The sequence below is a fragment of the Lissotriton helveticus genome, chromosome 2_1 (assembly GCF_964261635.1).
Source record: "Lissotriton helveticus chromosome 2_1, aLisHel1.1, whole genome shotgun sequence".
Taxonomy (NCBI): Eukaryota; Metazoa; Chordata; class Amphibia; order Caudata; family Salamandridae; genus Lissotriton; species Lissotriton helveticus.
In genome coordinates, this window is record NC_136059.1 from 1,560,785,108 (window position 1) to 1,560,809,373 (window position 24,266).

At 40.0% G+C, this 24,266-nt stretch overlaps 1 protein-coding gene across 5 annotated transcripts in view; it reads left to right on the forward strand.

Annotated features, from left to right (window-relative positions):
* Positions 1-24,266, forward strand: part of PAX5 (paired box 5) — a 562,382-nt gene that overhangs the window by 19,415 nt on the left and 518,701 nt on the right. For all 5 annotated transcript variants that reach the window (XM_078676527.1, XM_078676528.1, XM_078676529.1 and 2 more), the window contains exon 2: positions 12,324-12,489. In XM_078676527.1, coding sequence (XP_078532653.1) covers positions 12,324-12,489 — 166 coding nt within the window. The remainder of the gene's footprint in view (positions 1-12,323; positions 12,490-24,266) is intronic.

A 24,266-nucleotide genomic window follows, 5' to 3' on the forward strand; every position in this document is an offset into this window, starting at 1 on the left:
CACCAAGAGCCACTCATCCCCCTTAGTTTAAGCCTAAAAAACAATGTATCCTGGCACACCTTTACTCACCTCAGTGAAAGTGATATTTACAACACTCTTCTTGCAATCAATCCGTCTAACCACTTCAGCGACCCTCTTCCACCTCCCATCTTCAAGGAAATAAAAGCCTCCATCCTCCCCTTATGGTCCAATATCATCAACGCTTCACTAGTGCAAGGCATGATCCCCGACTGTCTAAAAGCAACACGGGCTTCCCCCATTCTAACAAAACCTAATGCAGACAGCTCTGATCTGAACAACTTCCATCCCATTTACAACATCCCCACTGTGGCCAAACTTCTTGAAAAATGTGCTAATTAAACTCTACTCACACATTGAAAAATTCCAATTGTTGGATCATCATCAGTCTGGTTTCAGGAGAGGGCACAGCACCGAATCCGCACTCACGCACATCATTAAAGTTCCTAGACCATAATGAATCTTGCTTATTGATCCTCCTTGACTTATCTTCTGCCTTCGACACTGGGAACCATATCAAACTACTATCTACTCAAGAACACAGGATGGGCTTATCAGGGTCAGTATTGAATTGGGTCACTTCCTTCCTTCAAAACAGATCCCAAAGAATCAAGAGGAATCAATCTCTTTCTCAACCCTGTACAGTAACTATGGGTGTTCCACAGGGGTCCGCCCTATCATCCATACTGTTCAATTTACTCTTGGAACCGTTAGCAAATGCCTTGAACTCCGTTAACATTCTTTTTCATATGCATGCAGATGACACTGAACTTTATCTGAAAATCACCTCCCGGGAAAACCCTCATCTCACTCAACTCAATCCTGATGAACACTCAAAACTTAGTATACTCTACTAGTTGAGTATACTAAGGAATCTCAAACCATTCCTTCCACCGAAAGACTTCAAATTGGTGGTACAAGCTCTAGTTTGCCAAGACTAGACTACGGTAGTTCCACGCTATGCGGTCTCCCCAAACAGCCTGGCCCCACTAAGGGCTTCCCTTAATGACGCAGCTAGACTGATTACTGGGACAAAAAGAAAAGAACACATATCCTCTGCCCTAAAATCCCTAAACTGGTTGCCATACGAGGCCAGAATTCACTCAAAAATTGACTGAATGGCGCGCAAAGCCCTTCATTTCAAGACCCGATCTATCTGGCTCAAAAACTAGAACTATCAGGGGGCTGCAGAGCGTCACGAAGTGCAAGTACAATGCTCCTGAAACCACAGATTTTCCACAAAAAGAGATTGATTAACAGAGCCTTCTCTGGCTCTGCCCCAAAGATTTGGAACTCCTTTCCTCCGGTAATCCATACAATCTCCTCCAGTGCTTCCTTCAAAAAGGAAGTGAAAAAATCATAATGCTCAAGTCCCTGCCTGAATAGGCCTTGACTCCTAAACTCCATTACTGCCCTCTATACGGTCATCTTGATTGACTTTTGACATTGTTATATACCTGGGAACAACATTGTTAGCATGCATTATATATCCGCCTTACCGTTATGTGAAGAGTTCCGATACCTACAGGAGTCTTGCACGCGTCTTGCATAATTATGTAACAAATGTTTTGCTTCCCAAAACTGTATCCCTCTTACCCAAAATTGTGAAGCGCTCTGATACCAGTAACTGTCACGTTCGCGCTATACAAATCTTTATAAATAAATAAATAAGCCATGTATTGGTTAGGACCATTAGTCCTCATTCTTATCAAAGACAATAATTATTAATCTTAGAAGACTGTTTGACAATCTAAAGTATTCAGTTTTACCAACAGGCACACATTATCAACCTTATCAAAGGCAGGCTTGAAATCCACAAATGTACAATGCAGCAGTTGAGGAGCCTTAGATCTTGAGATCTACCCACTATCTTGACTCATCGGTCTGAGTGCATTAGTATGTAGTTTGCATGGAAATTCGCTAGACAAAGAAGTGTGGCAAAAATAAGCTACCTTGCTAGTCCAGATGTGAGCGTCCTTGATTCACCTTGGTCACTAATTCTGATTGAGGCACCAACATAGCTTACATTGAGAATTATGTGCTAGGTTGCTCAGGTGCTCTGTGCAATTAGTCATAGGGGACCTGAAATCATCAATCAAGGCCGGCAACTAGGCAGCCAACAGGACAGGTTTTTAACCTTTAACTATTTACTCAATAACTTCCTGCTGGTCCTTGAGACCTCCTTCATCCATTTGAGCTACAGCACAAGACTATATATTTACAATACATATATATAGATATAGATATATGTAGATATTAATATATAGATATATTCACTTATATTTACTGAAAAAATAAAGGTTAAATTAATGTTATAGTTAGGTGAAAATTTCTGTGACAACGTAACTTTTTAAATGAAAACATCCACTGAAATTCACCAGTTATAGTTACCATGAGTAACTGTAATGCGTGACCTAAGTTAGCTAAAACTTGCGGACCCGCGATGCACAGTGTTGTCATCAATGATGTAATTTCAGATGTTGCAGTCATGCTATCAGTGATGTCATCGAAGACGGCACATGTGATGTAATATGGGAGATATTAGCAGTAGATGGTGTGGGCCAAGTTATAGCTACTGTACAGCATGAGTTTTAGTTACTTGAGATTACAATAACTGGTAAATTTCAGTGGTTATGTTAGTTGCTTTAACTGACGTTTTCACCTAACTATACATCCCTTTAAACTTTGCATTTTTCAGTGAATTTCTAAGGTTTAAAAAAATATAAAGTAACACATTATAACAATTCCTAACTATATTCTCACTTTAGCCTTTGTTTTTTTAAACTAATTTCTATTTTTTTAACGTAAATTAAGATGTCAATTGCCGTGTTCGGCATGGGGTTGGGTGCAGGGTCCTGCGCCCATCCTTCCACTGGTGCGCAATACCCAGCAAGAGCTCTATCCCCCACAGTGCACAGCCTAGCAGGTGTGTGCAACTTATTGTGTGATGTAACAATATAAAGGGTGTCATTTTAAGTAAGGCAAACCTATGGACTTTCTTAAAGGATCAGAACACCAGAGTACAAAAAGTGGGCAGATTGGCTTTATCAAGGAATCAGCATATCACCATATAAAAAACAGACCTGTTGTTTTTATCAAAAAGTTACTAATAATTGTAATCAAATGTATATTTTATAACTTCACACATTGCAATGTATAACAAAAATGATGGTCCTACGTTTTTTAAAAATAAAACGTTATTTTAAAAACCTACATGTTTTTGAGTCTTTTTTTATAACACTTTCCATCTGAAGAGCATAGAGCTCCAGCTCGGAGTGCTTTAAAAAACATGGTAAGCTCTCCTAGGGTAATGGATATCATCTCCGAGGAAACATACTTTTTTTTAATTTTTTTTTATTTTTATTTTGCAGAGTTTTATATAGCGCGAACTAGAACCGAACCGAATCAGTTATCAGAGCGCTTTACATAGCACCAGTTACGTTACATGAGGACACTTTCATTTTAGGCACGGGGAGATTAAGTGATTTGCCCAGAATCACAGGGGGTTTTTGGCGTCGTTACCGAGACTCGAACCCAGTTCCCCAGGTCCGAGGTCGAGCGCCTTAGCCGTTAGGCCAACCCCTCTCCCCACTGTTTTTTTAAAGTTGCTGAGGGGCAACCGCACTCCCTGCAGCCCCCACAACATTGCAAAATGTTTGGTGGTGCCCCTGCCCCTTCTAGGGGCACCATCAGGCTCCACAAAAAAATAAAGCTGTGCATTATGGTATGCTCCTTCTCTGGAGCAGTGAATAATTAATGAGTGGCCGTACAGCTAATTTATTATTCATGTTAATCTTTTTGAGATATATATATTTTGGTACCCTTGGGCACCCACACCTATTTTGTTTTAATTTGAGGGATGTAGGGCGAGCCACGGAGCCCCCGCTGGCACACATTATGGGTGTCGATGGGAGCTGTAATTGTTTTTGAGCAGTCAGTGTGTGCCCCATTGCTACCTTAGCACCCATAATATGATATTCCTTGAGGCCTGCGGTGGGAGCCACCGGGGACCCAAGCCTCTGCCAGCTCCCCTGGTGGGAATCAGCCACTTAAATCATTGGTGGATGCCCTGGTGCCCACCCAGAGCACCCACAATGTATCAATGGCTGGGGGCTGCAGAGGGTGCCCCAAGACCCCCCTGCAGACTCCCCGGACAGGCCCTTACTGGGTACTGGCTGGAGCTGGCTTTATTACTTTGCTCCCATCTGGACGGGAGCAGCCTTTGTCTCTGTTCCTGCCCAGGCAGGAGCAAAGTTGTGTTCCCTACCTGGGAGGACCCTTTTTCTCAGCCACCACTAGGTAGTTCGCCCTGAAACTTTCAAGAAATAAGGTGGATTAACTTTTTTCTGAAAAGTTTTGTGAAGATTCGTCAAACAGCTCCAAAGTTATTAACGAACCATAAAAAACACTTTTCCTATAGTAACTAAGTCCTAACAGTAAATGCACAGTGATGACCAATATCCTGAATGATCTTTCACTCACACATTATTCTGCCAATCAAAAGGTTGGTCTCAAAAGTTTTTTTCACTTGGCTTTTAACTTTGCCTATTTTAAAGGTTCAATGTAAATAGCACTCACATTCATCTTTTACTCACTCAGTTACTTCTCAGTTCTAACTGAAGGGATTCCCACACAAAAACAGTGTCATTTGTATTATACTGAATGCAGACACAGTTGCAAACAGCATTTTTACTGATTATTTCCCATACAAACTGAAACATTCGTGATCAGCCACAAACACTGAGCCAATAATGTGCGCAAAATGTATTTCTCCGGGTTAATTGTGCCCAGCTCTAATGTGTTACTTGGAATGTGGCCGTTAGTATCTTCAAAACCTTTAGCCATCATCCTTTACCACTGCCTTAGTTAAATTCACTTGTTCAGGCAGAGTGAAAAATGAGAAAATATAGCATTAAGAAAGGCAGTCAACATGTTTGTGATATTGCTTTCATTGAAGTCTGTTTTTTTTAAAAAAAAGAAACATTTCAGACAAGGTCAAGGAGGAAGGATTTGGAATAATTTCATTTTTTGAATATTGAGTTAAATTTGTGTAGTTTGATCTGATGCCTGTATGGAATCAGTGGTCACACGTTTCTTTCAGAAAAGTTGCTGGTTCCACACAAGTGTACAGCACATATGAGACGTACTGACAGTTCACTAGAATCTCATTCTATAGTAGAAGCAAATGACCTACATCAATTAAGGATAGGCAAGAACAGATGTTTAGTTGTTCTCCCTGGCATGTCCTCTTGATACTCCTGACAGGGCCATTTAAACTCCAGGTCGCAGGGGTCACGAAGTCAACAACAGGGACAGAAAGTAAACAGGGATCTTTTTTACTCATTCTTTGCCATTACCCAAAACTCTGAGGAGTAAATAAGCTGCAGTTCAGCTGTAGATGAGACAAAGGCTCAGTCCTACAATGTCATAGGAGACAAAGGGGAGCATGATGTCACTTTTCTACCACTGCCATTTTTATTAATTAGTCTTTAAAGCACCCAATGCTAATGCAGAGGATATGCTCCTATAATATGATATGTGTATGTATATGTATCAAGGGCATGGGTGATAGGCACAATTGAACAGTTATTTAATTATTTAATGCAAATAGGATAATTCATAAAAGTATTCAAACTGGCACAGAAGGCTGGAGAGTAGAGGAAGATCATTCTGCTTTGATAGAGTAAAATGCCTATGGGGTGAGGACAGGAAATGAGCCCTTACCCTTACCCTGCAGAATGTAAATTATGACCAGGCCACGAAAAATCATAAAAAAGTTACTAGATCTGCAGGTCTAGTAACTTAAAATAATCTACTCGACCTAACTGTAATGTACTTGACATTTAAACTGATGTCAAATTGTGTGATCTTAGGCAGATAATTACAGAGACACATTTTTCTTCATTATCACATTTGTGAGAACCTTTAAATAGGTGAGTTTAGTATTTCTGTTGTACAAAAAAACCTCTCGTTTGATTAAATAGACTAAACATCTGATTCACGTATAGTAAGAATCTGCCCATATATAGGATATACGTGATCTCTGAATTGCCTCTTAGTTCACCAATAGCATTGCCATCAGTGACGGGGCAGGAGTGTTTCTCAGTTCATGTTTAAAAACTCACTTTTAATAAATATATTTCTAAAGCATGATGTGGTAGCGCAGTGTCATTTACAGACAGTAAAAAAATGTCCCATTAGCATGCAGTTTTACTGATAAAACTTTATTGCGCATAAACTGTGACAGTCGGGTTTCAGCAAACATATTTACCATTTGCACATCACCTAGTAAAGTGTTCTGATTTGTTTTCATCCTATTAAAATAATTTCGTCCTTACAAAGAATTGTAAAAAACGGGGTTTTCATAATTACTGAAATATATTTTGAACGTTTTAACAATTCACTTATTAGCTATTCACATGTTGTTTATTAGAAAAATATTGACACCCTACAGCCTTTGATTTCAAATCTTTTTACAGCATGTCAGATAGTTCAGTTTACAAAGTCCTGGAACTGACTTCTGACCTCCACCTCTATACACAAAGCAAATGTGACAATAATAAATCAAGATCAGGGCTCCCAGTTTTATGGTATTTATTTTTTTAACATTTTTGTCTGTATTTATCCATATTTATTTTGTGGCCATTTTATCAGTATTTATTCATATTTATTTTGTATTTTGTGTATAAATGAAGTTGTAAAACTGTACATTTCCATATTTATTTAAGTGATAGGACACACACTCATACTTTGATTTCTGTAATGATTTAGTTATTAAAGCTGCCTAATATTACGTAACAATACATCCACTAAATATTAGCATTATACCACAAATGTAAGTTGACATATGCCATTATTTAAATAAATTTCATCCTGTTTTTTAATTTTCCATGCTGTCCATCTGCTCTGCTGTTAGGCTACAATTCACGAAAGACAGCACGGAGAGTCACTTAAAGAAAGCACAATTTTCTGTATTTATGCACTTTTAAAAATAAATGCAGACAGAAAACACATTGTTTTCTGTCTTTATTTATCTGTAAAAATCCATAAAAACTGAAAACAGGGAGTCTTAATCAAGATTTAAAAGCACCTTTATTGCTCCTTCTTTTTCTGAGTGAACAGGTCACCTTTTCTTGATTGCCCTGATAATATTTGACTTACCATAGCTAGTGGGTGAGTAGATTTCTTGAGACCTGTTTGAGCTTAATAATAGAGAGAAATATATCACCTCTGAAAAGTTGGAAGAAAATCTTTAGGCTATGCAAAAAGAACAACACAGGTTATTAAGTTGAAAGTGATACAAAATAATCAGCTAATGTAAATGTGATCAAAAGGATTGCAATGAGCAAAGTTATAAAGACAAAAAGTATATTGATAAAGTACTAAAGATTGGATTGAAATAGAGACAGTGAGTGAGGAGTTTAGCCTCAGGAATGAAAACAAGAGTTGGGAAGCAAGAAGATATCAAATTGAAAGCAGCAAATTTGAGAACCTACCAAAAGATTTTTGTTTTGGAAAGGTGAGGGAAGAATCAAAAGTAGTTCCTAGATTGCGTGCACAACAATATTATTAAGTAATGACCATTAAACCCAAATTAAGAAATAATAGGGGATTGTGGGATAGTTCAGAGACTAACAGTAAAAGACCAAGGGAAGAACCATGCAGTAAATACGCCATGCCTGACATGAAGAGAAGACAACCTAGAACCTTTCCAAGATACAGGGAAAAAAACAGTCAGAGAGAGGACATCCAAGACAAACCTGAACCAGAAACACTATAGGGATGTAAAAAAGAGAGAAGTGAAGAGTTGAGTGTTTTGAAAGGAGCTAAATAATCCAAAAGTATCTAGGCAGGTCTGGTTAGATTGTATATTTCTTCAATGTCACTGGAAAAAAGGAAGAACCAGGATTTGCACAAGATTTAAAAAATATATACCTGAAACATCTCACTTTTGACAAAATGGACAATTTTGTAAACTTACTGGGAGAAACCTTAAATTATGATGTAGTGCATCATAGTCCTTGCGACTCTCCAATCCTTAATTGCAATGTCCTTTTTTCGTGGAGGTATGACCGTTATTCATGTAGCAAGTTATAGTCTATTAATTGCATTAGTTACAAAGAAGGTTAAGGGGTTAGTTAGAGTTCTAAGATTAGAAGCCACGAACAACAGAAAAACTAGCACCCGTGGATCTTGGGTGCCAGCGAGGCACTTTATTGTCCTTGCATTGTTGCTGTTTATTCACACATCTCAGTCACCTGCGTAGGCCACCATGTTTAGTGCTGCCCAACAGCCAATAACATCAATGTATATGTGATGATAGAAAAGATGGGCTCTGATGTATGGACACAGGCTTTGTAAAAGAGAAGTGCTTTTAATTTGTACTGAAAAAAAATGGCATTCAATCTCATTTAAGGGTTTTTACATAGTGTCCTACAGAGTGGGCAGATGGAGTGCAAACATTTCCTCTCAAAACGTAGATTTTTTATGACTCTGGGAATGCATTTTAGTTTGGACTTAAATGATCTTTTTGGTCTGGATATGGTGTATTTCTTTATTTAGTACTGGAGATATTTTGGCCCCAAGTTTCAAACCACGTTTTGTTTAATATTAAGGGTCTTGCATTAAATGCTGGTGGCCATTGACTGCTCCTGAAATGATGCGGGTCATGATTTCACGTTGAAAATTATCTGGGATCTTTATTTTGATGCAGGTGCCCTTTCTCAATTGATCTTATTAAGAGGGTACTGTAACGGCTGATTCCATTATTAATCAAGAGGGTAATACCTTTCAGAACGCTAATGATATGATTAGTGCATATAAAGGGCAATAATATTGGTGAGTTAATGATGGTGCAGGATCAGACCATTTGAGTGATCTGTGGATCTTAAGACAACTTTTGGTCAAAGAATAGACCTAAAGAGTAAATTATGTGCATCAGCTCTGGGTGTCGATCAAGAGAGAAGGGCCATGGAAAATGGAAATATTTTTTGGGTATGAATGATCCGCTGATCGGTATTTCAGTTTTCAAGTCGTTAAGAATCAACAAGGTATCCTTCATCAAGGGTTCCTCTTAATCAGAAAGTCGTGAATGAGTATCCGCTGGATCGTAGTAGAACCCTTTTAAACTCATAGGAATGTCTAGCGATGCTTCAGGGGTGGAAATGACTGGCTGACACTTAATTGAACTGCACACAGGTGCACTCAGGCAGTCAGCCGAGTGGTTGAGGATGTCATGAGCAGATGTTGGCTTAGGCACCTTCACTCACTCCTTGGGCTAAGGGTGTTTGCTGGAGTCAGTGATGGCCACTGATGGGTGCCATATCGCCCCTTGAATTCTCCCTGAAGTCACATTAGAACACCTAAATTGCGTGCCCTCCTGTTGGTTCTTTGTACCATCCTCTGGTGCTATCGGCCTAATTGACAGGTCACATGCTGGAACCCATATGCCGTATGTTGCTGCTGCAGTGCTTTGCCGGGCTGAACAGAACCACAAGAACATCTAGCTACAGAAGCAGGGAGCTCAAACACTCTTTGAGCAGGTTTGTGAAAATGCCACCGTTGAGAGACTTTATTACTTTATTGCTGTAACACTACAATTAGTCAACTGTTAGTTACTTGTCACACTAGGCTGCTTGTGCCTGAAATTAGAGTGGGTGAGAACTATCTCCATTAATCCTACAAATTATTGTTTTCCAATACCACTCTCCAGTAGTAGACTTGGAACTGATGGATATAAGAATGGTGGGCATTAGATAGTTAGTAGAAGAATGAGAGCAGGCCATGGCACAGGTGTTCATTTGGACAACAGTATGGATCAGATGGGCAAGCAAGCACATAATTGGATCTCAAAGCATGCAGGCGGCACAACCAAATGCTATTCCACAAAAACCATCTGCTAATCTTAGCCATGAATAGGGAGGCTATGTAAGCTTTTCTGCCACAACATACATGTGCCAAATTCTGCCCATCAGAAAGCTCCACTAAATCACCGATGTGCTATTCCAGATAACCTATATACCCAAACAGACAGATGTATCCTGGAGATGTTCTTGAGACAACAGTGTTGTTTAGGAAGGAGCTAAAATGTCCACCCGCCATACCCATGAATTGTACCCAGTATCTGTGGTTGCTTGAAGTGATACTGGATAATTTTGCAAGTTCACTAGACCTAACACCAGCATTTTGAAAGCAGAAGTCTCTTACTTGATGAGTGAAGCTGGGTTGTTTAGTCATAGGCCATCTCACAATAGAACTTAAGCAATTTTAGCCAGAAATAATAGAAAACATTTTGAGACAGAGAGGAAAGAACCCCGGATAAAAGGCTTTGGAGTGTGTGATCAAAATAAAATTGCATTGATTCAGATCCAGAGCTGTGAATACTCAAAGTACAGGAAGGAAATTAACCTAGAGTGTAGATTCAATAGGTTTTACATGTCCTCCCTTGTTATGAAGTGAATGTTGGTTTGCAAACACCTCCAATAGACCCTGATGAAGAGAGAAGGGGAGAGAGGGTCAAGGAAGCCAACATTTGCTAGGGTGCCAATGAAAGAGCATACAAGGACTACAACGAAAATAATTGTAACTCGTATCTCAGTAAGTGATCCTCACCACATTGGAAGTTGGGCTGATGAAAACGAAGATGTTGGCTAGGAAGGTGAAAGATATTAGCTCTGTGCTTCAGAAACTAGTGCTAAAGATAAAACCATACTGGACAAGATTTACTCAGTCTACGTTACAGGATAAATCAAACATGCAATACTCTTTTGTCTGTCTAAGGTTGTATATCATATGTAAAGTAACTGCCCCAAAAGAGAGCAAACACTGAGGTTGAAGGTCAACAGAAAATGTCCAAGTCTCCAGATCTACGTATCAAGTCCCCCTGTGTTTAAATTCACCGATGGCACTTCTCAGAGTTGAAGAGATGCGATCTCTAGTCAATGAAACAAGGAACCCCATAATTTCATATGAGCCCAATAGAATGTATGCCACAATATTGTGGTCAAAATATAAGCCTGTTAAAATATTTAGTTCACATTATCTACTCCCGCTATGTTGTCATGATAAGTATATAGAGGGAAGTATAGATTTACAAATCTTTAATCCACTTCTACTTACATTGATAGTATAGCTGGAATCAATACTGAGGATTAATTATTGTTGCAGGTTAATATTTCCACTGCAATATTTAATCTACCCCCACCCAAAACCATGAAACTAAATCTTTTTAGGGATTTCAAAATAAACATGTAGCATGGCTAATGTATGAAATCTCACAACAAGAAGTTTGTTAACAGAATATGCATTATTAACTGGAACATATCAACTGAATGCAATGTTTCCAGATGCATGGACAGCAACTTCACAAGAAAAAGCCAGAGATCAATCAGATCACCTTCCAAGATGAAACTGATTATTTATGACCTAACCCTGCATTGCTCCAACTCCTCCCCAACCCGGTGATCCCCATTACAAGTTGAACAGAATTGGATGGGCGTTTTATCAGACTTAGTAAATACCATCAGCCTAGGTTCAAGTATTTATCACATGTGGTAAATCCTGTTTGAGTTTTCAACCTTCAAAAAACAGACATCTAATTCCTGCTTGCAGAATAGGCGACGATGACACTGTGACACCAGTGAGTTCATGCCTACAAAAGGTAACCATATACTATCAGTCATAATCTGTGTCTCCTGACTCCAGATACAGACTACACACAAATAAACATAGTTGTTTGGAGATATCTGACAAAGCAGCAAGATTACAAATGTATTGATGAGGTGTGCTTTCATGGATATCAGTTCACCAAACCACCAAGAGTTCGTGGCAACCACACACCATTTTATCCTCTATGACAATACAGAGATGAGCCCTTGCCTCACCCATAGTCCGTCAAAAGCCTCTTGCCCAGTGTTGGAAAACAAGGTCTAATGCATGGTATGGAAACTGCAGAAAGTAACCAGGGTTCTGAAAGCCGCTTACATTTTTATTTCAACTCCTTTCTTCTTGACTGTCGACTATATGCTGGGCCAGGGCTACCAACGGGTAAGCCATGGGTAGCACATTTTAACCTCGGAGCCCCCAACTTGGCAGTTTTAGTTGTCAGTTGACACCAGGGAAATGAATACTCTGCTTCAGTATTACAATAATGCAAGCCAGTTGCCTGAATCCTGCAACATTTACAGTAAATGTTACATTTCCCAACTTGCATGTCATCTCTAACCAGATAGTCAAATGTTAATGCTAAATGTTCCACTCTATTTCTCTAACCAGTGACAATAAAGAACCTTTTTTCTGCTTTCTAGGACATGGAGGAGTGAATCAACTGGGAGGTGTTTTTGTGAATGGCCGCCCTCTCCCTGACGTAGTCCGGCAAAGGATTGTAGAACTTGCTCATCAAGGCGTAAGACCATGCGACATCTCAAGACAGCTGCGGGTCAGCCATGGTTGCGTCAGCAAAATTCTTGGCAGGTATATTAATGCAATCAACTCCCTCTTAAAAACAATGGATATTGTGAGGTTTGCTTGGCATACTCAACATCTGATAGACACAAAGCTTCATATATGTTTACACACACACATATATATGGATATATATTGGGTTGATGTAGGGTGCCTGGTTCTGCAAACAATTTCGTGTAAAGTCTTTCCTTTCCTTCCATTACACCCCCTGTAGAAAACATGAGTGACTTCCTTACTTACTCCTTGGTTATCTTTTAGTAACTTTGTGGGAAGGCAGTGCAACGATTTGTGAATACCCACAATTTTGCCATGGGGTCCCTCCCTTGTGCCAATATTTAATTACAATATGCCAGTGACAACATGCTACTATGGGTGCCCCCATAAAATAAGAATTATCTTGAGTGTGCTGTGGAGAGCAGCTCAGCAGGATAAAGCACACTAATGCTCACACTCTCACTCATTCATACTCACACCCTCTCTCAGTTGCTTTCTCCCCTTCACTCAGTCTACTTCACACACACACACACTCACTTATTCTCACTCATAATCACTCATAAAGGTCTCAAACACCCATAATTCGCACTCTTACAAGCCCACTTGTACACATTCACCCATTCACACTCACTGACTCAAACTCACAATTGCTGATGTACAGGGGTCTCTGTTTTGACCTCCTGGTGGGTGTGCACGGCCGTTTTTTGCACCTCCAGGGAAGAGGGGCAGTTGCCTGTGTCCCCTTCCACTGTAATACAGATGGCGCCTGTGCATACAAAAGTGCAGGTGCTATCTTCAGGGGCATTCCCGTGCTAAAGGGGGAAATACTTTGTCTTTGTGCTCGCACCCCATTATAGATGTGGGTGCAAAGGCAGAGAGGCTGTCAGAAGGTGCACTGACTGTGTGCCACAAAATAAATGGCGCACAGTCAGTGTGCACCCTGAGGGCTACCACTGCAAGGGGGCGAAAAGGGGGCCCCAAGAGTCCAACTGGTGTCCCCCAGCTGCCAGGTACAGTCATTCAAGGCACCCACCTGCAGGGGGATAAGTGCCCATCCTATGAAGTGCAAGCTGGTGCCACCTGCACAAAGGAAGACAGACCTCTGTTTCAAACAGCCAGTCCACCTTTCAATAATGTACTACTAGTCCACTCATTGTTTGATTTACTGACTAGCGTGTCAATGCTATCCATTGCTTTCGTTCTGTAATCTCCCTTTTATAGAAACTGTTGTCCTACTTCTCCAATTTTCCAAGCTTCATTTTATGCAAAAATAGCGTAAAGATTTTAAAAAGTTCCACGTAACTTATATTTTCGAAATGGAAGTGAAAGGGCAGATGTTATAAAAATTTCAACATTGACTGTTAACTCAAGTGCCTATATGCTCACTCTGATTCAGATCATTTGTTTAAAACCCAATAGTTAACACTTAGGGGCCCATTAGGATGTCGGGCGGATTGCCCCCGCCAGGCTGGCGGTAGCCACCGCCAGCCTGGCGGGGGCAATCCGCCCGACATCCTGACTCGTTTCCCCCCGCCATATTAGTATGGCGGGGGGACCTCGGCGGATGGAAAGACCGTCCGCCGCTTTTCCGCCCCGGTCGCCTTGCGGCTGGGGCGGAAAAGGAATAATATGGTGGCTGTGTCTATCAGACACCGCCAGCCATATTACAATGGGCATTTTACAATGCCTTTCCGTGGCGGCATGGCATGCAGTCTTCACTCTGGGGGCCCCTTGCGGGCCACCAGACTGAAGGAGGGGTGGGGGCTGAACACGGGGGGTACCTGTGGTACCCCCCCACATTTGCATAAACAAAGCGGCAGGCACCGCGCGGTGCCTGCAGCTTTGTTTACGCAAATGCTCAAATGCATTTCTAGCATTGTGGCGGGCGGTGCTGAGAGCACCGCCCACCACAATGCTAGAAATGCAGGATGTGCCCGCCACTGTGGCGGGCACATCCTAATACCCCCCACGGGACCCCCTCCCTTATGGCGGGTGGTCCCAATTCCCGTAAGGACGGCGGGCGGGCAAAGTCCGCCTGCCATCCTAATAACCCCCTTAGTATTCCCTTTGTTCTTTTACTTCACCTCTTTTAAAAAACGAGCATTGGAAAAGCCAGTAGGCCAGGCATTGGCAAGCATTTGAGTAAAATAGTAATAACGGTGGCATGTAGTTGTTTGCGAAAAAAAAGTAAAGAAATGGACAAGTGGCAAAACAAATTAAAATAACACGAAACGAAGGCAAGGATTGGCCACAAACCATGGAAGTGAACTACGGTTTAGTCCGAAGTGTACATAAGCACACACAAAATGTCATCACTCACAGTGAAACGAGGGAGGCTGAAGTGTATCCTTGCTGTTTGCTGTAATGGGTCAAATCAAAATGTGAATGACGAACAGACCAATGGCCGAAGAGGGCTGACAAAAAGACTATCTGTCTACATGGGTGTAGTTGTTATTATGTTTTTTTTGGGAAAACATGAGGCTGTCGAGTATTGTCAAATACGCTCTACATACGAACGTCTCACTCACACATGGAAAACTCCGGCGTGCCTATGTTTCCAGAGAAGTGTCACGGGATACTCAGGCAGAGGCGAAGCAAAGGAGGCGAATTTATACGCAGTCATAGCTTTCTGGAGATTTACAAACATTTGCAAAACCTTGCCACATGCATCTAAATTTTTTTCTAAAGTTTAAATGTAGGCCATTAAGGGGGCGTGGGGTAAGCAAACATTTCCACCAACATCGCATTATTAATTAATAATACTTTCAATCCAGTTTTTAAAACAAGAGTCTTTACACAATTAAATTACAGTAAATATCCCTCCATAGAGCCTCCGGCCTATACAGTGGCAAATATTGTTCTCCAACTTCACCTACATCAAAAAATATGTAGCAAATGGGTCCAATAAATGACAAATCTTTTTTACTTTTCAGAGTAGAAGTAAGAGCTTGTTATAAAAAGAAGAAACCCTGAGCCAGTTAATGCTTTTATAGTTTGGTATTATTTGAAATAATCTTGTCCTGTCATGAAATCCTGATGTCGCTATAAGATCAGACATGGTCACTTTATAGTTGGGTAACACAACATTTGCTGGTGGTCTCAACCCAGGTCCCTATGTTATGTGTTCTTAATTTTTTTTTTTAAACTGACACTCTAGCCTAGCATCCCAAATAAACCTGAAGATTTAATTGAAAAATAATCGGAACTCTTTTCGAGATCTCTACAAGCCATTCATTCCAAGCAGCTTCTAGACACCTTAGAGCATCAGTATGGTGAAGTTTGCAATGTTTATCTCAGATTTGTGAAGGAACAATTGTCGGTTCTATAGCAATAGATTTGTAATGGTCTGTTGCGGGACCGTGTGAAGCATATATAATTAATAAACGCCTAGTCGTGTTATGTATATGTTGGGAAATCATATTGCTGTATAAATTGTGTTGCATCACTTGAGTTTAGAAAAAAGGCCGTTGCAAAGCCCTCAGCTGTGTGTCAGTTTCAAGCAATCTTCTACCTGCCACTGTCCATGGACATCCCGTAGGCATCACTAGGGTATTTTTAGTGCCCTGGCACTCCGGAGACCCCCTGGATGGGGATAAACATCATCTAAATCCCCAGCAGCAGAGATAGCAGGCTGATTTATGAATAGGGCCCCCGGTTTTATGGTATTTATTTTTTGGGCATTTGGGTCTGTATTTCTCCATATGTATTTTTTGTCAATTTTATCTGCATTTATCCATATTTATTTTGGGTGTTATGAAAAAATATATCTGAAACTAGTATATTTCCACATTTATTTAGCTGATAAATGCATGCTCTTAGTTGAATGCCTGACAGGATTGATTGACATTTACACCCATAGACGATAAATCAATAAACTTATATGAAAACTTGGGCATTTTAGTATCAACCTTGGATAGATCTGCTGCTGTATGACCCTGTATGAAACCTCTGGGTGCCCGTGCGCTTTACAAATCATGAATAACATTACTAAAACATGTTTCTTTTTTATTCCCTTTACCTCTCAATTTACGCAGCTATTGGCCTGTTTGCCATTTAGTATCACATAAAACAACATGAAGTTCTGTTTTTATCCATATATAAAATTAAATGCAGACAGGAAAATAAATGGTTTTCTGTCTGTATTTATCTGTAAAAATCAGTAAAAAAGGAAAACAGGGAGCCTTATTTATGAACCGCTTTGCCAGGAAGAAACAAGAAAGGAGTTTACTGCTTGCCTTCTGGGATAGGGTTGACATGGCTTCCATTAACCAGAGGTTAAACTGTGCCTCTATGTACCAGTGATACCATCATGGCACAATATGATGGCACTTCCTGTAGTTCCATAATGTTATCGATGGGATGGTGCCACGACTACCCTTATGACTGTTGCTAAAAGTTCAGAGCTAATACTATTGGAGTAAGTACACTATTCTAACTTTGCATGCCCTAGTAAAGAAATGGCATCCTGTCCACCAAGTGCGCAGCAAAATGATTAGTCTTCATCAGGATCTATTTACTATAGCTTCTGTCATGTAGAGAGCATGACGGATGTAGGGTTCCTTTGCTCTAAGCAAAGGAACAGGAAAAACGATATAGTGAGTAGGTGGCTCTTTTTTTTTAACCAACTGAGAGAACATTTAATTTCTGTAGAAAGGGGGCAGTCATTATAACAAGGGGCCAGAAAAAATGTAGGGTCCATGCTAATTTACTTTTTAATATTAATATTTAATATGTTGTCACTTTCATTAGTCTGTTTGTTACAAAGATAAATAATGGCACACATATTATAATCCTTTAAATTAATGTATGACAAATTCATATATTATTATGCTTCATTGTATCCTCAGTTTTATATATTCATGTTACTCTCATTCCTTTTATATATAAGGCATTTAGTAGTCCTTGGTATTCTTGAATCAGTACTGTTATTTTATTAACATTTTAAAATAAAACATTTCCATTACTTTTCTTCAACAGACACCATAACCACATGTATTTATAGGCCATTTACTAGTCGTGCACTTTAAGGTCTTAATATTCCTTTGTTTTAATATATTTCACCCATTCCATAAATACTTAAATATACTGTAATGACCTCGGGGAATATGTACCTATGGTCCACTTAATATGTTCTCTTTAAAACATGGTTTGTAGAAATATAACACTGGAGAGAGCAGTTTCTTTAATAAAGGAGAATGTATTGGCATTTACATTTTTTATATTTTTGGATCCAGCCGCTCCCCAAGATCCACTAGTGTCTATCGACACATGGCAAGTTTGCTTTGCTACAATCAGATTCATGCACGTCTTGAACTTGTTGATCCATTGGCATGTACTCAGCAAGCAGACAAACCAATATTAGTACATGTAAACATAGAAATGTACCATAACCGAGCTCAAGTGAAACAAAATTAATGTCGAACCCGCCCACTTATATGCTTGTAACTTTACAAATTTACCAATGGGTCTGAAATGAGTACAACAAGAAGCTCAGATGAGAGCAATTTTGAAGATAATTTCTTCAACAATATTTAGGTATTTAATTACTCCAAATTTACATATATTTCCCCTGTAACTAAAAAAAAAAAAAATCAATAAATATGTTTCTTTTCACTTGTTTTATTCAGCAGTGGTTCCATGAATTAGTAAATGCTTGATCTCAAGATTGTGTAAAAAAACACTCTCCCAAGATTTTGAACAACAGACTTTCTGACTTTGAGAAATGTTATAGTATCAGCATGTGAATATCGTATTTAGAGCTCTTGGATGCCCCCTAGCACTTTTGAAAATTGGGGGTGCATTCCACATGCATGTTGGGTTTCTCATTGACCTGAGTCATGGCACGCTGAGTCATTGCGCCTGTAAAGAGGCAATATGATTGCTTGCTGTATTGTTTAGCGATGGTGATCTACATGCTTGAGTTTATGTGCTCTAGCACTTTAACATTTAATTCATATCATAAGACATAACTATTGTCCAACAATGTTAATGTTTTTTTTAAACTTTTGCCAGTTTTCTAGCTTCAGAACTGTGTTTTCGGTGTGGTTGTGGAAGGTTTTAGCCATCGTCTTATTTAGGTTTGATGGACGGGTGGTTGAGTGAAGATGATGAGGTGCTAGACGAGAGGTGTTTTGTCAATTATATGGATAAAATGGAAGTTTACACTCATTTTCTATTGTGAAGCATTGTGCACAATCCTCACAGTCTCTTTAGCTTTACCATTGTCAAACAGTGAGAAGTAGAAAAGAACAAGGAGAGAGAGCTTGTAAAAGTGAGAGTGAGGGAATGATAGAGAGGGAGTCACAGGAAGAAAATACATACGAGAGTATGAAAGATAGAAGCCGAGAAGAAAGGAAGTGCTCTATTATAGAAAGTTCACAAAAGATCCAGATGCTATGTTGAATTGTATTTAAGACCCCCTGTGACTTTTATTCCTCCCCATTAGACAAGCAGAAACACAATTCCAACACTTATGTTTTAGACACAACAACCTTATATTTAAGGACTGCTGCAGATCATTCAAGAAAGCTCTGAGCTGTAATAAGCCTTTGGGCAATTTTCTATGGAAATGGAGTCCTAACAGCAATTACTTCAAGTTAGGGGGTAGGTGTAACTTGCATAATTCTGTTTATCATAATCGTGGAATTACCTAAAAAGTCAGTGAGGTTATGCTTGAATTACGTTAGAAGGGTAATTCTGCAGTTAGCGCATAATTGATGAGAGGATGCATTTTCTGCTAAGAAATAGCACTAAATGCAACAGAATACTAATAGCGAGCGCAAGCTAAATGTGTTTTTGGGGTAACATTTTCCCCCAACTTACTACTGATATTTGGCACTATTTTCTTAGCTCAAAATGCACTCTCACTTCCAAAATGGATATGAGGATGCATTTTGCGCTAAGAACCAGCACTAAATGCAACAGAACACAAATAACTTGTAATCGTGGCCGCTTGCACCCGCTAAATGTGCTCTTTTGTTAGGATAGTTTCCCTAAAATTACTCTCAATTGTGTGATGGGGAACAATCGCGCAATTATTGGTAATTCACTGGGCCAAAGAGTAATGCAGAATTTCCGAAATTTTTCCGATTACTCCGGCGTAATTGAAGTTCCACCCAGGCCTAGTTAAAGTTCGATTTTCAGCCTCCTTAGAAATGGAAACATTTGGTGATATTTACGATTTTCACCTTCACAAATCTTCATGAGTCATTATCAGAAAACGATTTGGGCAACTGAAAATGTTTACACTGATGTTTAAAATCGCTCTATTTGGAGAAAAATTGTACAAGTAATACTCCAAAATATATATGTGCAGGAGGCATGTATCGCTCCATCCACGATATGGCCAAAGGTCGCAATGAGTCAGAGGTTACAGCAGTCTGTGTCTTTTTTATTGTTGTAAATACAATCAACAACTACTATGCAATAATGTGTAAAACAAGGTATTTTGTCATACTTTGCCAAGCCACGTTTAAAATGTGTTTTTTCTATTGCAATACCTAGGTATCTTCCCACATAGTAATGGGTAATTTACTTTATAAATTACTCCAAATTATACTAAACAAATGGGGTGTGGAGGTAAGGTGGCAAGCTTGATTTGTGCAAGTAGGGCTATTTTTCAAGTAAAAAAACAAATGTTATTAATTTAAAGTTACCCTGCTTTGATGCTAAGACTCTGATAATAGGCAGTGCAGGCATGCAATTTCAGCCATGCACATGCCTGCCACTCCCGAACAGCCTTTAGCCTTGCTAATCACCCTATTTAACCCTTTCCGCGCTGCACGAATTTTCACGCAGTGCGGCCGTTTTATTGAGTGGGCGGAGTTCGGACCTCCCCCGGCCATCCTCCGCACACGACCACCGTAACGTTGGACGTCCGGGGGCCGGCTAACGCACAAAAGGGGTTAACATCTCTCAACATAACCTTAGAAAGCAGGCACCTGGCGATATATCAAGATGGAGGTGAAAGGGTTTCCCTGTAACTTCTTTAGCTTTCCTGTCCTATCCTTCTTGGCTAACGGTATAGCAGGATTTAGCAAGCAGCAATGTCAATCTAGGGCAAATAATGGCAAAGGTCCTCGCCTAATCTGTTTGCCCCAAACTGAAATTGACACTGAGGTGTATGAGCCACAAGCCTAAATAACATGACATTCATGTTGCTAGATGAGTTCCACTTACAGATGTGTACCATATTATGCATGTTGGAATTCCAAATCTTTTCTATCCCTTATAGATGTATTGTAGGAATTTCTAAGCATAACAGGTCGGATAAGCACAATTAGAAATCTGAGTGAAGAGTTATTTTTACTCCTGTTTAAATTTCCAGTATTTTTCAGTCATAAGCTCTGGATTCTATACACTATGTTGATTTTGGGTGGTACACCTAGAAATCCTAACTCTGTACAGGGAATTTCTATTCCATTTTCCTGTTTAAAATAAAAGCGTGATTCACTCTTTATTTATTTTTGATTTACAGAGATTATATAATTACACCTATTTTTAGTAGGTCTGTGTCAATGTGCATTGAGTGTGAGAAACTCTCTGCAAAGTTTTTAATAAAGGCTTACAAAGTACGGCTTTGTGTGTGTGCGCGTTGAATTATCCCTTTCCTTTCCCATACATACCGAAGCCCACTCTCACTCATTTACATTCTCTTGTGACTGATGTTTTGGAAATGCCTTTTCACCTCATGTATGTCCCACTTCTTTTCCAAAATAATTGGGAACCCTTGCCTTAGATAAGTATCTTCATCTTCCTAAGGCTAGTGACTGAAAGACTCTTTTCTTCAAGCTGCTGTGCTATGTAGGTTTTTCAAGCGCATAACTATCCGAAGGCTTCCCAGCGCTGAGTGAATCAGAAAGTGCATCCTTAATCAGAAGCTAGTGACAGTAGAGCCAAGTTTTGAGCAATTTTTTAAATTTGATCTCATTGGGCTCGATTCTCAATTCTTTTGGCATAGAGTTCCAGAGCTTGGGGGACAGATAAGAAAATGATCTGTCCCCCCATCTGGGTCTGCGAACACTTAGAACCTTCATGACCCCTACATTAGAAGATCGTAGACTTCTAATAGGAGCACATGCTGATAAAAGGTCCCTAATCAGACGCTAATCAGACCCTCTCCAGTTCATAGTCCTGTACAAACAAAGGTCCTTAAACTTTATCCTTTCCGCCACTAGAAGCCAGTGTAGGGAAGACAAAACAGTTTTAATGAGGAGTGTTTGGGTAGCTTGTAGATGGTCCTTGCCACCACATTTTGAGCCACTTGCAATCTCTTGATGACTGATTTAGGAGATCCTATATACAAGGAGTTTCCGTCGTCCAGACGGGAAAGAATGAGTGGCTGAACTACAATTTTTCAAGATTGTGGCGGAAGTAAATCTCAAAATGTTCAATTTTTTAAAAAAAATAAAACATGAGGTAGACAGTTTCTTGGCTTGGATTTCCATTTTTAGAGAACTCTCCAATCACATACCCAGACATTTTATTGGGGAGAAGATGAAGGTCCTAGGTAGTCCGGCCAGCCTAATGTTATAGGTTCGGTAAAATTATTTCCTACCATGATCATCTCAATTTTTTCTCCATTTAGTTTTAAAGAGCAGTTCACCATCCGCCTTGCCACTTTCTCAAGGCACAGAGCCAACCGCTGCTGAGATTCTGTCTTTGGGGCCAGAGAGACCACCATTTGTGAGTCATCGGCATAAGACACCAATGACACACCAAATTCCTTGACAATGGATGCTAGTGGTCGCACATAAATATTAAAACGTATGGGGCTCAGAGAAGATCCCTGTGAGACCCCGCACTTCAAAGAAATGACCTCTGAATAACAGGGAGATGCCCAGACCTGAAATGACCTTTCATTTAAAAAGAAACTTTCTCGATACCTATAATGGTAAAAGGCACAACCAGACAACCCCTCAAGACCAAAAAATGGGTTAGAGACACAAGAGATGCAAACTTAGAGCTACTAGTGGAAAGCTGTGTAAGAGATCTAAAACCTCAGAACAACCTGCAGAACGTAAACGAACTGACCGAACATTATATAACAACGGTCGAAAATATTGTCACTAACACCATGCCACTAAAACTGAAAAATATCTCGGAGAAGACAAAAAATCCATGGTTTAATGAATCGCTAAATGAAGAAAGACGTAAATTGAGAATGGCCGAAAGGAAATGGACACAACACCCTTCATCCCCAGAGCTGAAAGCACTCAGAAAAATCAGAGGCCAATATAATAAAATGATCATCAAATCAAAACAGGAATTCATTCGGTCTGAACTGGATAGTGCCAAAAACAGACCACGAAAGCTCTTTGAAATCCTAAAGCAACAATCAAACAAATTAGCCAAATCTGCCCATGAGAACTCAAAAACACCCTTAACTTGTGAAGAATTCTCTACATTTTTTACAGAAAAGGCGAAATCACTAGAAGTAGAGCTCAAGGACGCCGTGACAAACATTCCCACTGAACAAATACCTACCGCCGTTACAACGGAGAGCACCATAACAACAAAAAATGAGGCAAGTTGGGATACATTCGAACTATATGACCAGCACAGTATCGCCAAAACGCTGTCCAAAATAAAACCAAACAATCACTATCAAGATCCCCTTCCCGCAAAATGTGTAAAAGAAATTAATCACGTTGTGATTCCAATATGGACCGAAATTGTAAATGCCTCACTATCACAAGGGATCCTCCCAGACTGCCTAAAAACAGGTCAAGTTGCCCCCATAATCAAAAAACCCACAGCAGATAGATCAGACCCAAACAACTTTCGCCCAGTGACCAACATCCCACTACTGGCCAAACTAATAGAAAAATGCGTACAGAACCAACTAAGCCAACACATCACCAAGTTCTCATTGCTTGACGAATGCCAATCAGGATTCAGAGCCGGACACAGTACGGAAATAGCGATCCTTCATATTGTTGACGATGCGCTACAGGCACTTGACCAAAACAGAGCATGCCTACTGATTCTCCTCGATCTATCGTCGGCCTTCGACACCGTAAATCACGAAGCATTATTGTCCAGGTTACGGGACAGGATGGGTCTGACAGGAATTGTGCTGAAATGGTTCATCTCTTTTCTACAGAACAGATCACGATTCCTGGTCAACCAATCACTTTCACCCCCATGCCCTATTTCAATCGGAGTCCCTCAAGGATCAACGTTATCCCCAGATCTGTTTAACCTCTACGTTGAACCGCTCACAGAAATTCTCCAACAAGCACAGATATCGTATCACATGTATGCAGATGACACGCAAATATATCTAAAGATCTCTTCCCTAAAAGATCTGGAACGAGTGAACAAGGCTTTAAAAATGGCTCTGCAATGGTTAATCACCAACCAACTGAAACTTAACGCCAACAAAACGGAGTTCCTACTAATCTCACCAGCAAGGAGCCGTACGGAAATAAAGGAGTGGACGAAAGTGGTAACTGCGCTAAACTGCACCCCAACATTAATCAAGTCAGCGAAATCTCTAGGAATCACTCTGGACGAGAATTTAGACATGAAAGCCCACATCAACTCAATGGCCAAGAATGCCCGATTCCACCTGAACTACTTAAGGAAACTGAAACCATTCATCTCAGAGGCGGATCTCAAATTAGCTATCCAATCCTTAGTTATTTCTAGGATTGAATACGGCTGCACCACCTTAGCTGGATTACCAAAAATGTCCACAGCACCATTGAAAGCATGCCTAAACGCTGCGGCAAGAATTATCACCGGATCCTGGAAATATGACCATATATCGCCACACCTGAAAGCTTTAA